The following is a 15842-nucleotide window of genomic DNA, read 5'->3' as shown; positions in this document are numbered from 1 at the left end:
AGTAATGGGGGGGTAGGAGGGAGTAGAAATGGGGGTAGAGAGGGAGGAAGTAGTGAAATAAACAGTAGTAATGGGGGGGTAGAGAGGGAGGAAGTAGTGAAATATACAGTAGTAATGGGGGGTAGAGAGGGAGGAAGTAGTGAAATATACAGTAGTAATGGGGGGTAGTAGTGAAATATACAGTAGTAATGGGGGGTAGAGAGGGAGGAAGTAGTGAAATATACAGTAGTAATGGGGAGGGGGTAGAGAGGGAGGAAGTAGTGAAATATACAGTAGTAATGGGGGGGGTAGAGAGGGAGGAAGTAGTGAAATATACAGTAGTAATGGGGAGGGGTGGAGAGGGAGGAAGTAGTGAAATATACAGTAGTAATGGGGAAGGGTAGAGAGGGAGGGATAAAAAAAGAGAGTTGAGAGTTGAGAGTGAGAAAGAAAGAAAGAGAGAGAGAGAGAAAGAAAGAGAGAGAGAGAGAGATTGATAGGGAGAGGGAGAGAGAGAGAGAGAGCACTCTAACCCTGCCCACTTTTACAAAGCCATTCAACTCCGACATAGTGAGGCTTCTCCAGTGCTGTGTACATCAGCAGGAAAGGACACCATCACTACTGCAGCTCAACACACTGCTCTATCTCCCAGTCACTTTGTTCAAGGACTAAAGTAGCGTGGACACTCTCTACCAAACACGAGACTGGAGAGAGTGGACAAGAGACTTCACTAACTGGACAAAAAGAAGAGGAATGGTTTTACAAAGCTGAGAGGAGACAAAGCTGAGAGGAGACACCTGCTTTCCTGGACTTGATAGGATAAGTGGTTTACAAGGACTGCAGCAAAGACCTGGTTTATGAGGACCAAAGTAAAGAGCCTGGTCTCAAAACCTCCTCCACTTTCCAACATCCAACTTTTTGAAGCTATAGTACCACTCTCAAAGAAGAAGCTATAGTACCACTCTCAAAGAAGAAGCTATAGTACCACTCTCAAAGAAGAAGCTATAGTACCACTCTCAAAGAAGAAGCTATAGTACCACTCTCAAAGAAGAAGCTATAGTACCACTCTCAAAGAAGAAGCTATAGTACCACTCTCAAAGAAGAAGCTATTATAGTACCACTCTGATTGTACTTTTCTCAAACTTGTTCTTTCCGGGAAACAGAGGTAAGGTGAAGAGAGCTCTCCGGTGTGCTGCTTCTCGTTCAGTCACCCCTTGCCGCAGTCCTCTCATCACCCTCTCCAAGGAGTGTGTATGTGTGAGTGTGTGTGTGTGTGTCTGTGAGTTGTCTGCGCTTTGTAGCACAGGATGCCCTCGTTAGCCGCGTTGGCTCGGGTGCTGGCGTTGCTTCTCCCTGGGCTGCAGACAGGATGTGGCTCCGCTACGGTAGCGGGATCACTTGCGGTGGTGGATGGAGCTACACGGGGACAGGAGCAGGTGGAGGAGATCCAGGTGACCCCTTGTCCTTCCTGTGTGCTGGCCCAGATGAGGAGTGACTACCTGGGCTCGGACCCGGGTTCTGTCCCGGCCCCTCCTGGATCTGAATCGGCTTCGGCTCAGACGTCGGCTCAGACAGACATGGTGGAAGCGGTGAAGCAGCACATCCTGGACATGCTCCATCTCAGCGCGAGGCCCAACGTCACCCACCCGGTGCCGCGCGCCGCCCTGCTCAACGCCATCAAGAAACTACACGTGGGCCGCGTGGGCAAGGACGGCAGCGTGGAGATCCAGGAGGAGGGGCCGGGGGGCGGCGTGGGGGCGGCGCCCCCACCCGAGCCGCCCTCCGAGATCATCACCTTTGCCGAGCCAGGTGTGTATAGCGTTTCATTTAAAGTGTATTCCTAGGTACTAAGAAATGACATGGTAAAATGTTAATTATACAGTAATAACATGAATTACTTCTTGGATATGTTTTGGTTGATTTAAACCAACACCACTCGGTAGTGGTAAGGTACAAGGTAGTTATTACTCCTGTTGAATGGTTTGAAAAAGAACCAGAAACTACCCCTTGTTTCCTCTTCATTTAAATACCAGCAGTAAACAAAGGTTCCCCATGGGTTCTTCAGCTTTCCCCATAGGCTAGAAACATTAGCGCAATTTATATGTTGCTATCCCATAAGAGAACCATTTTTTGTTCCAGGTAGAACCCTTTTGGGGTTTCATGTAGAACCCTCTGTGGAAAGGGTTCTACATGGAATAAAAGAGAATTCTACTTAGAAGGAAAATTGTTCTACCTGAAACCAAAAATGGTTCTTCAAAGGGTTCTCCTATGAGAACAGCCGAAGATCCCTTTTAGGTTCTAAATAGCAGCTTTTTGTCTAGGCGTGTAGTGTAAAATAACGTCCTACCTGAAACCAACTCTACCTGAAACCCACGCTGCCTGAAATCCACGTTACCTGAAACCAACTCTACCTGAAACCCACGCTGCCTGAAATCCACATTACCTGAAACCCATGCTGCCTGAAACCCACGCTGCCTGAAACCCACGTTACCCGAAACCCATGCTGCCTGAAACCCACGCTGCCTAAAACCCACACTGCCTAACATCCACACTACCTGAAACCCACTCTGCCTGAAACCCACTCTACCTGAAACCCACACTGCCTGAAACCCACACTACCTGAAACCCACGCTGCCTGAAACCCACGCTGCCTGAAACCCACGCTGCCTGAAACCCACGCTGCCTAACATCCACACTACCTGAAACCCACGCTGCCTGAAACCCACACTACCTAAAACCCACGCTGCCTAACATCCACACTACCTGAAACCCACGCTGCCTAACATCCACACTACCTGAAACCCACGCTGCCTAACACCCACACTACCTGAAACCCACGCTGCCTAACATCCACACTACCTGAAACCCACGCTGCCTAACATCCACACTACCTGAAACCCACGCTACCTGAAACCCACGCTGCCTAACATCCACACTACCTGAAACCCACGCTACCTGCGTGTGTGAAATGTGTGGTCTGCCGAGGTCTGGAAACGTTTTAAAGTTGACAAGTGTCTGTGGTGTTTATGGCTTTCTCTTGAAGATTCCTTCGAACTTGTGGTCAACAAGGCTTAGATGAAACTTATTGACATCCCTTTTCAGTTTCTTTGTTTGGGGGTTATGTGCATCCTCAGCTAGCACGAGTTCCCCACGCTTCAGAGAATGTCCACTGCAGCTTTGACTAGATGATTTCAGTGAGACATTACAAACGCAGCTGCTGGAGGGGCACATTCAATACATGTTTGGGAGGTCGTCATTGAAAATAAATAATTTGTTATTAGCTGGTTTGCCGGGTTAAATAAAGGTTAAATGAAAGGTTGGTATGAGATTAAGAAAAAGGAATTGTAAATTAAGTGACATGCCAATTGTGTGTCTGGACTATATGGCTATAGACTAAATTAATATGGACTGTAGACTAAATTAATATGGACTGTAGACTAAATTAATATGGACTATAGACTAAATTAATATGGACTGTAGACTAAATTAAAATGGACTATTAGACTAAATTAAAATGGATAGACTAAGTTATAAGTTAAAATGGTCTATAGACTAAATGAATATGTCTATAGACTGAATGAATATGGACTATAGACTAAATGAATATGGACTACAGACTAAATGAATATGGACTACAGACTAAATGAATATGGACTACAGACTAAATGAATATGGACTACAGACTAAATGAATATGGACTACAGACTAAATGAATATGGACTATAGACTAAATGAATATGGACTATAGACTAAATGAATATGGACTATAGACTAAATGAATATGGACTACAGACTAAATGAATATGGACTATAGACTAAATGAATATGGACTACAGACTAAATGAATATGGACTACAGACTAAATGAATATGGCTATAGACTAAATGAATATGGACTATAGACTAAATGAATATGGACTACAGACTAAATGAATATGGCTATAGACTAAATGAATATGGACTACTGTCGACTAAAAAATATTGATTTTTCAACTAAATTGAAAATGGAAACTATAGACTAAATGCTGTCTCTGTTCAGCTATTACATTAGAGGACTAAAGTAAAGGAGCGAAACGCTAAATGAATATGAAACCCCATACTACTAAATAAAGTGAGGTTGACTATAGACTAAATGAATATGGACACAGAAACCCCATACTACTGATATTTATAGTGACTACAGACTCTAATGAATATGGACACACAGACTAAAACTGAATATGGACTACAGACTAAATGAATATGGAACACAGAAACCCCATAATACTGTATATTTACTAAATGAATATGGACTACAGACTAAATGAATATGGAAACAGACTAAATGAATTTATGGACTACGTTCTAAGTGAATAGGAACAGACTAAATGAATATGGACTACTGACTAAATGAATATGGACTATAGACTAAATGAATACACAGAAACTACAGACTAAATGAATTTATGGACTATGAGATTCTAAATGAATATGGACTACAGAAACTAAATGAATTTATGGACTATAGACTAAATGAATATGGACTACAGACAAAACCCCATACTGGACTGTATATTTATAGTGAGGTTGACTATAGACTAAATGAATATGGAACAGACTAAATGAATATGGACTACTGACTAAATGAATATGGACTACAGACTAAATGAATATGGACTACAGACTAAAACCCCATATGGACTACTGTATATTTATAGTGAATATGGACTATAGACTAAATGAACACACAGAAACCCCAAATGTATATTTATATGAGACTAAATGAACACACAGAAACCCCATACTACTGTAATTTATAGTCCATTGTATTTTTAATTGAGTTGGAAAATGACAGAAACCCCATACCTGGTATATTTCTCTGTTCAGCTATTACATTAGAGGAACACACAGAAACCCCATACTACTGTATATTTATAGTGAGGTTGACGTTCTAGAGTAGAGAGGAACAGACAGAAACCCCATACAACTGTATATTTATAGTGAGGTTGACGTTCTAGAGTAGAGAGGAACACACAGAAACCCCATACTACTGTATATTTATAGTGAGGTTGACGTTCTAGAGTAGAGAGGAACAGACAGAAACCCCATACAACTGTATATTTATAGTGAGGTTGACGTTCTAGAGTAGAGAGGAACACACAGAAACCCCATACTACTGTATATTTATAGTGAGGTTGACGTTCTAGAGTAGAGAGGAACAGACAGAAACCCCATACTACTGTATATTTATAGTGAGGTATGATGACAGTAGAGAGGAACACACAGAAACCCCATACTGACTGATATTTATAGTGAGGAACACACAGAGTAGATGATGAACAGACAGAAACCTCATGCAGATATTTATAGTGAGGTTGACAGAGTAGAGAGGAACACACAGAAGCCCATACTACTGATATTTATAGTGAACACACAGAGAGATGATGAACAGACAGAAACCCCATACTACTGTATATTTATAGTGAGGTTGACGTTCTAGAATGAACGCACCAAATGGGTTTAGGAAGTTGAAGTTAGAGTGGGAGATGGGCACACATAAGAGAGGTATGATGACAGTAGAGAGGAACACACAGAGAGGTATGATGACAGTAGAGAGGAACACACAGAGAGGTATGATGACAGTAGAGAGGAACACACAGAGAGGTATGATGACAGTAGAGAGGAACACACAGAGAGGTATGATGACAGTAGAGAGGAACACACAGAGAGGTATGATGACAGTAGAGAGGAACACACAGAGAGGTATGATGACAGTAGAGAGGAACACACAGAGAGGTATGATGACAGTAGAGAGGAACACACAGAGAGGTATGATGACAGTAGAGAGGAACACACAGAGAGGTATGATGACAGTAGAGAGGAACACACAGAGAGGTATGATGACAGTAGAGAGGAACACACAGAGAGGTATGATGACAGTAGAGAGGAACACACAGAGAGGTATGATGACAGTAGAGAGGAACACACAGAGAGGTATGATGACAGTAGAGAGGAACACACAGAGAGGTATGATGACAGTAGAGAGGAACACACAGAGAGGTATGATGACAGTAGAGAGGAACACACAGATAGGTATGATGACAGTAGAGAGGAATACACAGAGAGGTATGATGACAGTAGAGAGGAACACACAGAGAGGTATGATGACAGTAGAGAGGAACACACAGAGAGGTATGATGACAGTAGAGAGGAACACACAGAGAGGTATGATGACAGTAGAGAGGAACACACAGAGAGGTATGATGACAGTAGAGAGGAACACACAGAGAGGTATGATGACAGTAGAGAGGAACACACAGAGAGGTATGATGACAGTAGAGAGGAACACACAGAGAGGTATGATGACAGTAGAGAGGAACACACAGAGAGGTATGATGACAGTAGAGAGGAACACACAGAGAGGTATGATGACAGTAGAGAGGAACACACAGAGAGGTATGATGACAGTAGAGAGGAACACACAGAGAGGTATGATGACAGTAGAGAGGAACACACAGAGAGGTATGATGACAGTAGAGAGGAACACACAGAGAGGTATGATGACAGTAGAGAGGAACACACAGAGAGGTATGATGACAGTAGAGAGGAACACACAGAGAGGTATGATGACAGTAGAGAGGAACACACAGAGAGGTATGATGACAGTAGAGAGGAATACACCGAGAGGTATGATGACAGTAGAGAGGAACACACCGAGAGGTATGATGACAGTAGAGAGGAACACACAGAGAGGTATGATGACAGTAGAGAGGAACACACAGAGAGGTATGATGACAGTAGAGAAGAATACACAGAGAGGTATGATGACAGTAGAGAAGAATACACAGAGAGGTATGATGACAGTAGAGAAGAATACACAGAGAGGTATGATGACAGTAGAGAAGAATACACAGAGAGGTATCTTGACAGTTCTGGGGTTCGTATGTGAGGGGGAATGTGCACTCAGGACTCTACACTCTTAGAAATAAAGCGTTCCAAAAAGGGTTCTTCGGTTGTCTCCATGGAACCCTTTTTGGTTCCAGGTATAACCCTTTTTGGTTCCAGGTAGGGTTCTACCTAGAACTAAAATCATTCTACCTGGAACCAAAAAGGGTTTCTGCAAAGGGATGTCTTATGGAGACAACCAAAATAAACGTTCAGACAATCTTGCTGTCATAGAAATGCTGTGTTGTGGATATTAAGAACAGGGCGCAGAAGGAACTTTTCAGAGCTTAAATGTTATCATCAGACGGGGAGAGAGAGAGGCAGAGAGAGAGAGAGAGACAGAGAGAGTGAGAGAGAGGCAGAGAGAGAGTGAGAGAGACAGAGAGACAGAGACAGAGAGACAGAAACAGAGAGAGAGCTAGAGAGAGACAGAGAGAGAGACAGAGAGAGCGAGAGAGAGATAGAGGACACAGAGAGAGAGAGAGAGAGAGAGAGAGGTTGGACAGGGAGTGAGAGAGACAGAGAGAGAGAGAGAGAAAGTGAGAGAGACAGAGAGAGGTGGAGCAGACAGAGAGAGAGAGACAGAGAGAGAGAGAGAGGACATGGAAGAGAGAGAGACAGAGAGAGAGAGAGAGAGCCAGACAGAGAGAGCGAGAGAGAGAGAGAGAGAGAGAGAGAGAGGTTGGTGGACATGGAGAGAGAGAGAGACAGAGAGATAGAGAGACACAGAAAGAGAGAGAGAGAGACTGTATCCTCCTACAAGTAGCAGAGAAGTAGCAGAGACACGTGTTCCCCAGCTGTGTCTCTCTTTCTCAAGCACTTTGTGTCAACGCAGAAAACTGCACTGTACAACTGTACCCTAATGTCTCTATGTTCAGAGGAACTGAAAGTAGGCCAAGTTGTTGGATTTCAGGCCACGGTTTTCACACTTTTACAAGAGCGGTTCATCAAAGGCACCATCCAGAAGGTTGGTGAGTAAAACCGTTTTCTGTGTGATGGTCCGCCCTCAAAAATATGTTGCATAAAACTTACATAACTGTTTTTAAATAATAATAATTATCACTGCATCAGGGATAGCTTTATACAGACGCTTCGATTTTGCAACCTTCTTGCTTCAGATACACTGCATCACCAAATGTATGTGGACACCTGCTCGTCGAACATCTCATTCCAAAATCTTGGGCAATAATATGTAGTTGATCCCCTCCTCCCCCTTTCCACTCTTCTGGGAAGGCTTTCCACTAGATGTTGGAACATTGCTGCGAGGACTTACTTCCATTCAGCCACAAGAGCATGAGTGAGGTCGTGCACTGGTGTTGGGCGATTAGGACTGGCTCGCAGTCGGCGTTCCAATTCATTCACAATGGTGTTCGATGGGATTGAGGTCAGGGCTCTGTGCATGCCAGTCAAGTTCTTCCACACCGATCTCGACAAACCATTTATGTATGGACCTCGCTCTGTGCACGGGGGCATTGTCATTCTGAAACAGGAAAGGGCCTTCACCAAACATATATTACAAAGTTTGAAGCACAGAATTGTCTAAAATGTCATTGTATGCTGCAGTGTTAAGATTTCCCTTAAGGGAAAAGGGCCTAGCTAAAAACCATGACAAACAGCCTCAGACCATTATTCCTTCTCCACCAATCTTTACAGTTGGCACTATGCATTGGGGCAGGTAGCGTCTCCAGGCATCCGTCAAGCCCAGATTCATCCGTCAGACTGCCAGATGGTGAAGTGTGATTCATCACTCCTTAGAAGGCGTTTCCACTGCTCCAGAGTTCAATGGCGGAGAGCATTACACCACTCCAGCCGACTCTTGGTGATCTTAGGCTTGTGTGCGGCTGCTCGGCCACAGAGACCCATTTCATGAAGCTCCCGATGAACAGTTCTTGTGACGTTGCTTCCAGAGAACTCTGTAGTGTTCCAAGTATTCTCTGTAGTGTTCCAAGTATTCTCTGTAGTGTTCCAAGTATTCTCTGTAGTGTTCCAAGTATTCTCTGTAGTGTTCCAAGTATTCTCTGTAGTGTTCCAAGTATTCTCTGTAGTGTTCCAAGTATTCTCTGTGGTGTTCCAAGTATTCTCTGTAGTGTTCCAAGTATTCTCTGTAGTGCAACTGAGGACAGACCATATTTCAGTGCTACGCCCATCAATACTGGCCGGTGCCGTTCTGTGAGCTTGTGTGGCCTACCACTTCGCGGCTGAGACGTTGTTGCTCCACTTCACAATAACAGCACTTACAGTTGACCGGGGCAGCTCTACCAGGGCAGAAATTGTACAAACTGTCTTGTTGGAAAGGTGGTATCCTATTACGGTGCCATGTTGAAAGTCACTGAGCTCTTCAATAAGGCCATTCTACTGCCAGTATATGGCTTAAATAGCCAAATCCACTAATTTCAAGAGGTGTCCACATACTTTTATATATATATATATAGTGTACATCAACCACGTACATATCTAGTGTTGGAAAGAATTGTCATATTCAGGTGTGAAGTGGGTGAATCAAAGATGATATCAGACAAAGATGCAAAAAAACATCAACAGGAAAGGTTTAATATAATGCATCGGAACAACAACATGTATCCATGTACCACAGCATGCTGTCACGCACTGCACGCCAACCCAACGAGGGGGGCTCCGATTCTGGAGGCTTTCTTGATTGAGGGTCGGCCAATGTATACAGCAGAGCGGTGCAATAAGAGCATTCCTCCCTGGCTTGTTTGCTTACATAAATGTGCATCATAATGGCTTGGCACTATAAATAACCACCCTTTTGAATGAACCTTCGATTAAAGAAAGGGACAATAATGAGTTGGCGGAATTAGGGGGGTTAACGATTGTGTGGGGGAGTGGGGGCATGGAGGCGAATCGGAGGGCTCCTGGCCGTGTATAATCACTTCATTCATCCAAATATGGGCCCCTATAATTACTTTTAGGCAGTGTGGAAGCTATATGTGGAGATGGGGTTGGATGGAGAGGTCTTTCAAAGAGCCTGAGCAAAGTGAGAGAAGGATATGGAAAGGGAGAGATATGGGAGGATGGGAGGAAGGTGGGAAAGGAAAAAAGAGAGAGGGAATGAACAGAGAGGACTAGAGAGGGAAAGAACAGAGAGCTAGAGAGGGAAAGAACAGAGAGGACTAGAGAGGGAAAGAACAGAGAGGACTAGAGAGGGTAAGAACAGAGAGACAGAGGACTAGAGACGGAAGAACAGAGAGGACTAGAGAGGAAAAGAACAGAGAGCTAGAGAGGGAAAGAACAGAGAGCTAGAGAGGGAAAGAACAGAGAGGACTAGAGAGGGATAGAACAGAGAGCTAGAGAGGGAAAGAAAAGAGAGGACTAGAGAGGGAAAGAACAGAGAGGACTAGAGAGGGAAAGAACAGAGAGCTAGAGAGGGTAAGAACAGAGAGGACTAGAGAGGGAAAGAACAGAGAGCTAGAGAGGGAAAGAACAGAGAGCTAGAGAGGGAAAGAACAGAGAGCTAGAGAGGGAAAGAAAAGAGAGACAGAGAGGGAAAGAACAGGGAGCTAGAGAGGGAAAGAACAGGGTGGACTAGAGAGGGAAAGAACAGAGAGGACTAGAGAGGGAAAGAACAGAGAGCTAGAGAGGGAAAGAACAGAGTGGACTAGAGAGGGAAAGAACAGAGAGGACTAGAGAGGGAAAGAACAGAGAGCTAGAGAGGGTAAGAATAGAGAGCTAGAGAGGGAAAGAACAGAGAGGACTAGAGAGGGAAAGAACAGAGAGGACTAGAGAGGGAAAGAACAGAGAGGACTAGAGAGGGAAAGAACAGAGAGGACTAGAGAGGGAAAGAACAGAGAGGACTAGAGAGGGAAGAACAGAGAGGACTAGAGAGGGAAAGAACAGAGAGACAGAGGACTAGAGAGGGAAGAACAGAGAGGACTAGAGAGGGTAAGAGCCTTATTTTCTTCTTTTTATTTTAGATCTAGCCAAATATATTTTGAAGCGCTTTTCATTCAAACTATTGTTTGTTCCCCGCTTTGTTTATTAATTTGTTCATTAGGAGGAGAAAAAGAGATAGAGGAGGAGAAGAGATAGAGAGGGTAGTGTGTGAATGAATTGTATGAATAATAATTTAGTGTTGGTGGGCTTTTCTGTACATGCATATGCGATATGAGTTGCTCCCATTTCAATATATTTATGGTTTATGATGCCTAATTAACAGCTAAAGCCCCCAAAAGTACTAACTAATTCCGACAAACCTTGACAGACTGTTTGATGGTTGACTGTCTTTGTTTAGTTACACTAGGTGTTACACTACACTCCTGTTTGTTTGTGATTCAATTCAATGAGATTCCCAGGACATGTTTCTCCAAAACCGACAAAAACCACAGAGAGCCAGCTATGCACGAACACTGCCAGACAGACGCACACTTTGGTAATAGATAGTGAGAAAGTTGTTAAAAAAAAAAAACGTCACCTTAGCACACACGTTGCCACTCACCAGCGACTTGATAAACTGATCCTGGCTGTTCAATGTGTCTGCTACAGTAACTACTACTTGCTAGCTTTATTGTGTTGGAACTTAGCTAGCGAGCTAGTGATTTTGGGCACTGATAAACAGCCTGTAGCTTGTGCTTATTTACGATAGTTGGACAGCTGATGAGGAAGTTGTAGGCATGTTATTGTTCTCAGAAATCAGTCCTGAGAGCGCAGCCAGATTTTTCCCGACTTTCCAGACTTGACTAGACTGCATGCATATTTTTTAGCATGATAAATACTACACCAAACACCTTAGTTAAGTGTAAAATTGCGAGACTAAGACCACTGCAAAAACGTCAAAATTATTGTAATTACAGACTTTTAATTTATCCTAAATTAATTCAGACTATTTTAAGGAAGTGACTATTTTGAGGAGGTGGCTATGTTGTTGCTATGGTGACTCAGGGGGGACAAACAACAGTCTCTGCCAGGGTACGATATGTGCAAATAACACACCCACATCAAACCACACCCCCAAGACAACTCTCGTTTGACTTCAGTCATGGCCGCTAGCATTTCTTAATGAGCTTAATGAGCAATGAGGGTGTGTTGGAGATGTGTGTTATTACGTGATGGATTGCACAATGTTGACCATTGGCCAGAGAGACTTCATGGTAACTCTCTATATTACATTTTTTTGAAACATTTATTATAACCGATATAAAAAAATATTTATTTTTATTTTTTATTAGGGGCAACTGTGTACAATATCAGACAGTAAATGTCTGGTATCCATGAGTATGTCCTAATATGAACATCATACACTAGTCCAATCACTGCATCTCCAGGACTCAATTCTACACAAGTATTTATAAAGACTTACTAATGAAAGTCACTAGGAGGTTATTATAAAGTGTAACCTGACGCCCGTTGCTTTCCTAACCATACAGAGTGACTGGGGAAGATAAAGCCGAGCCAAACCTAGTCAGACACGGCAGACCTTGAACAAATGCATTCTTTTACAGAGTATGGATTTGGAATAGAATGGACTGTCCATGGTCAAAAGCATGTACAATATCTCTCCTTCAGTCTAGAGCTCTATTTGATACTTAGAGTAAGCATTTGAATATATTTAAAGGAGGCTATGTGGCTTTTGCCTCTAGGGGTGCTCTTAAGCCAAAAGAAGTCCCCTAAATGGACAGACACACAGAATCGTCCAGAAATTACATTTTTGGACAAAGAGGGGCACACCTCCAGTCAGCAGTTACATTCCTGTACAGCCTCTTTTAAACATACTAGGTTTTATTTTAGAAGAGCAAAGGAAAACCTGCGTTGTCTAACCAAAAATGATTATGAACATTTGAAGCATTGCTCTCATTGTGATGACTAAACAACCTTTTCCCTTTTCTCCTCTAGGCGACGCTACATCCGCTGTGACCTTTGACATTTCCAAGGAGGGCAGTGAGCTCTCAGTGGTGGAGCAGGCTAACGTGTGGCTTTTCCTCAAGCTGGCCAAGGGGCGAGGCAAGGGCAAGGTGAACATACAGCTTCTGCAGCGCCGCCGGCAGAAGGCCAAAGCTCCAGGCTTTGCCTTCAATGAGACCCAGGGCGAGGAGGAGGAGTTGGTGTCTGAGAAGATGGTGGACACGAGGCGCAGCGGCTGGCACACGCTCCCCGTGTCGCACAGCATCCAGTCCCTCCTGGACACCGGTGGCAGCATCATCGATCTACGAGTCTCCTGCCCGCAGTGCACCGAGGCGGGTGCCACACCCATCTTGGTCCACACCGAGGGCGAGCAACCGGGACGGGAGAGGGACCAATCCCACCGGCCTTTCCTCATGGTCGTATTGCGGCCCGGCATCGAGGAACACGCTCGCCGACGCGCCAAACGCGGCCTGGAGTGCGACGGAAAGATGCACATCTGTTGCAAGCGGCAGTTCTATGTCAACTTCAAGGACATCGGCTGGAACGACTGGATCATCGCGCCGCCGGGCTACCACGCCAACTACTGCGAGGGCGACTGCCCCAGCCACGTGGCCAGCATCACGGGCTCCTCGCTGTCCTTCCACTCCACTGTCATCAACCACTACCGAATGCGGGGCTACGCGCCCTTCCAGAACACCCAGTCGTGCTGCGTGCCCACGCGGCTACGCGCCATGTCTATGCTCTACTACAACGAGGAGCAGAAGATCATCAAGAAGGACATCCAGAACATGATTGTGGACGGGTGTGGCTGCTCATAAGAGACAGTGAAAGAGAGCAGATATATATATATATATATATATATATAGACTCACCAATAACAAGAAGACACCCGTTGGGATGATGGGCCGTTTATCCCTTCAAACAAAAACAATACCTTTTTTTGGGGAGTCATGTAAAAAAATTGTTGACTGACTGATCTGTCCGTTTTGTCTGATTATCCAACGGGAAATTGTGAAGTCTTTCAGATTTAAAAAAAAAAATAAAAATACAGAATATATTTTTGTTGAATGGAGAGCAAGAGTGGGACTACTTATGTGATTCCTGCTTCTCTGCACTGCAATGAACATGGGAACAATTTTCCCTGAAAGAAAAAACTATGCAACTGATCAAGTATTACCGTGTGGTCTTTTTAATGTTTCACATTATGGTTTTGATTTATTTTTTCATTTGTTTTTTTTTGTTTTTTGTTGTTGATTTTGTTCAAATGTGCGTCTGTGTTTCAGTTGTTTGTTACTGTTGAGAGATACTTGAAAGAAATAGGTTTGACCAGCTACTGGAGCCAAACACTTTTATAATTAATAACAAGTTTTTTTTTATTATTATTATTAATATTTCTGAACTATTTTGTCTTTTTACATGAAAAACAATTATTAATGTTGAAATTTGCACTATACCAACATTCTTGCTTGATCACATTGACGGTAAAACACCAAACAGATGAAAAGACTACCGCTACAGACTTCTCAAGCAAAAACATATGAAGAGTTTTTTTTCCAACATTGTAAAAAAAAAAGTTGTATTTATTAGCTTTTATATTTGAAAGAACTTCTGAAAGAAATTGGGTTGAGTCTATCCTAATCATGGCATGGAGTTCAATGACAGAAATTACTTGATGGTTTATTTCAGTGACAAATAATCATGTAGTTTAGCTAAAAGTAGTATTGCTAGGTTTTACACAGTCAAATGAAACAAATAACTACGTTTTTTATATATATATTTATATATATAAAGAACTGTACAAATGTTACGGATGACATCAATACTTAAATATATAAAACAAACAAATCAGTAATATGAGATGTGTATGTAAAACATTTACATTTGACCTTTTAGTAATTTAGCAAATACTCTGATCCAGAGTGACTTCATCTTAAGATATCTAGGTGAGACAACCACATCTAGGTGAGACAACCACATCTAGGTGAGACAACCATCACAGTCAAATATACAGGATATGAACATTCCATTCCACCTAAACAATGGATATATATATATATATATAATATATATATAATATATATAATATATATATATAATATATAATATATATAATATATATATATAATATATATATATATAAAAATACTTGGATATATATATATAAAAATACTTAAAATATTTAAATGAAACATCTGAGAACAGTCATTGTTTTACACACACGTGACGGTACCCATAAACAATCATTTCTGATGAAAAAAAAACACAAATGTGAAAAAATTGGTGGATATAACATTTTTGGAAATAAACTCTTCATATACATTTATATCATATACATATACATCATACACACTACAGTTACGGAACATAGTCTCTCAATCAAAGTAACACCAAAGACAGGAGCACCATTAGCTTTCAAGTTGAGCAGTTTACCAGAAGGACAATCTCTACTGAAGCGTCTCGATTAATATTCCTAACAACTAGCGATGACAAAGACAAACAACACTTTGATGTAGGAACACCATGAAACATACACTTAAAAGTCCTAAATTTTTTTTTAAAAATTCAGACGGTTAAATGAATTTAATTTTTTTCCCCATAATTTTATTTTTTCAACAATTCTTTCACTGCCATTTTCTTGTTCTAAATGACAAATTGAAATTGGAGAACAGTGTAGTTGTAGACATGTAATATATATGATAATAAACATACTGTATAACATGAAAGGTCATAAATAACAAATACATAAAGATCATTGAATGTGTTTTAATTTGGTGAATTATTCTTCCATTGACAAAAGAGAAGACTCTGAAACATTTGGACAACTTTACATACTCTTAAGTTACTGAAAATAAGGTGTTATATTACTTTGTTGTACAAACCACAAATGTCACTTGTGGATATGTTTTTATATAATTTATTTGGCAGAAATGTTTGCTTCATTATTAAACACAATGAGTTGTACAAGTTCTGTATTGTGTTTAATTTAATTTACATTTTCAGTAACACTTTACTTCAAGCATCCTGGAAATGGATCTATAACGCAGTCATGGAAACATCAGAATGCTTTCGTTTTTTTAAATG

General features: G+C 42.0%; 1 protein-coding gene across 1 annotated transcript; it reads left to right on the top strand.

Moving 5' to 3' along the window:
- The first annotated feature begins 450 nt into the window (after positions 1–450).
- On the top strand, positions 451–14793 carry inhbab (inhibin subunit beta Ab). The gene is made up of 2 exons (XM_024402176.2): positions 451–1788; positions 12753–14793. The coding sequence occupies exons 1-2, from the start codon at positions 1287–1289 to the stop codon at positions 13577–13579; spliced, it is 1329 nt and encodes a 442-aa protein (XP_024257944.1). The 5' UTR covers positions 451–1286; the 3' UTR covers positions 13580–14793.
- The last annotated feature ends 1049 nt before the right edge of the window (positions 14794–15842 follow it).

Source organism: Oncorhynchus tshawytscha, linkage group LG28, assembly GCF_018296145.1.
Source record: "Oncorhynchus tshawytscha isolate Ot180627B linkage group LG28, Otsh_v2.0, whole genome shotgun sequence".
Classification (NCBI taxonomy): domain Eukaryota; kingdom Metazoa; phylum Chordata; class Actinopteri; order Salmoniformes; family Salmonidae; genus Oncorhynchus; species Oncorhynchus tshawytscha.
This window is presented reverse-complemented; position numbering and strand designations above follow the sequence as displayed.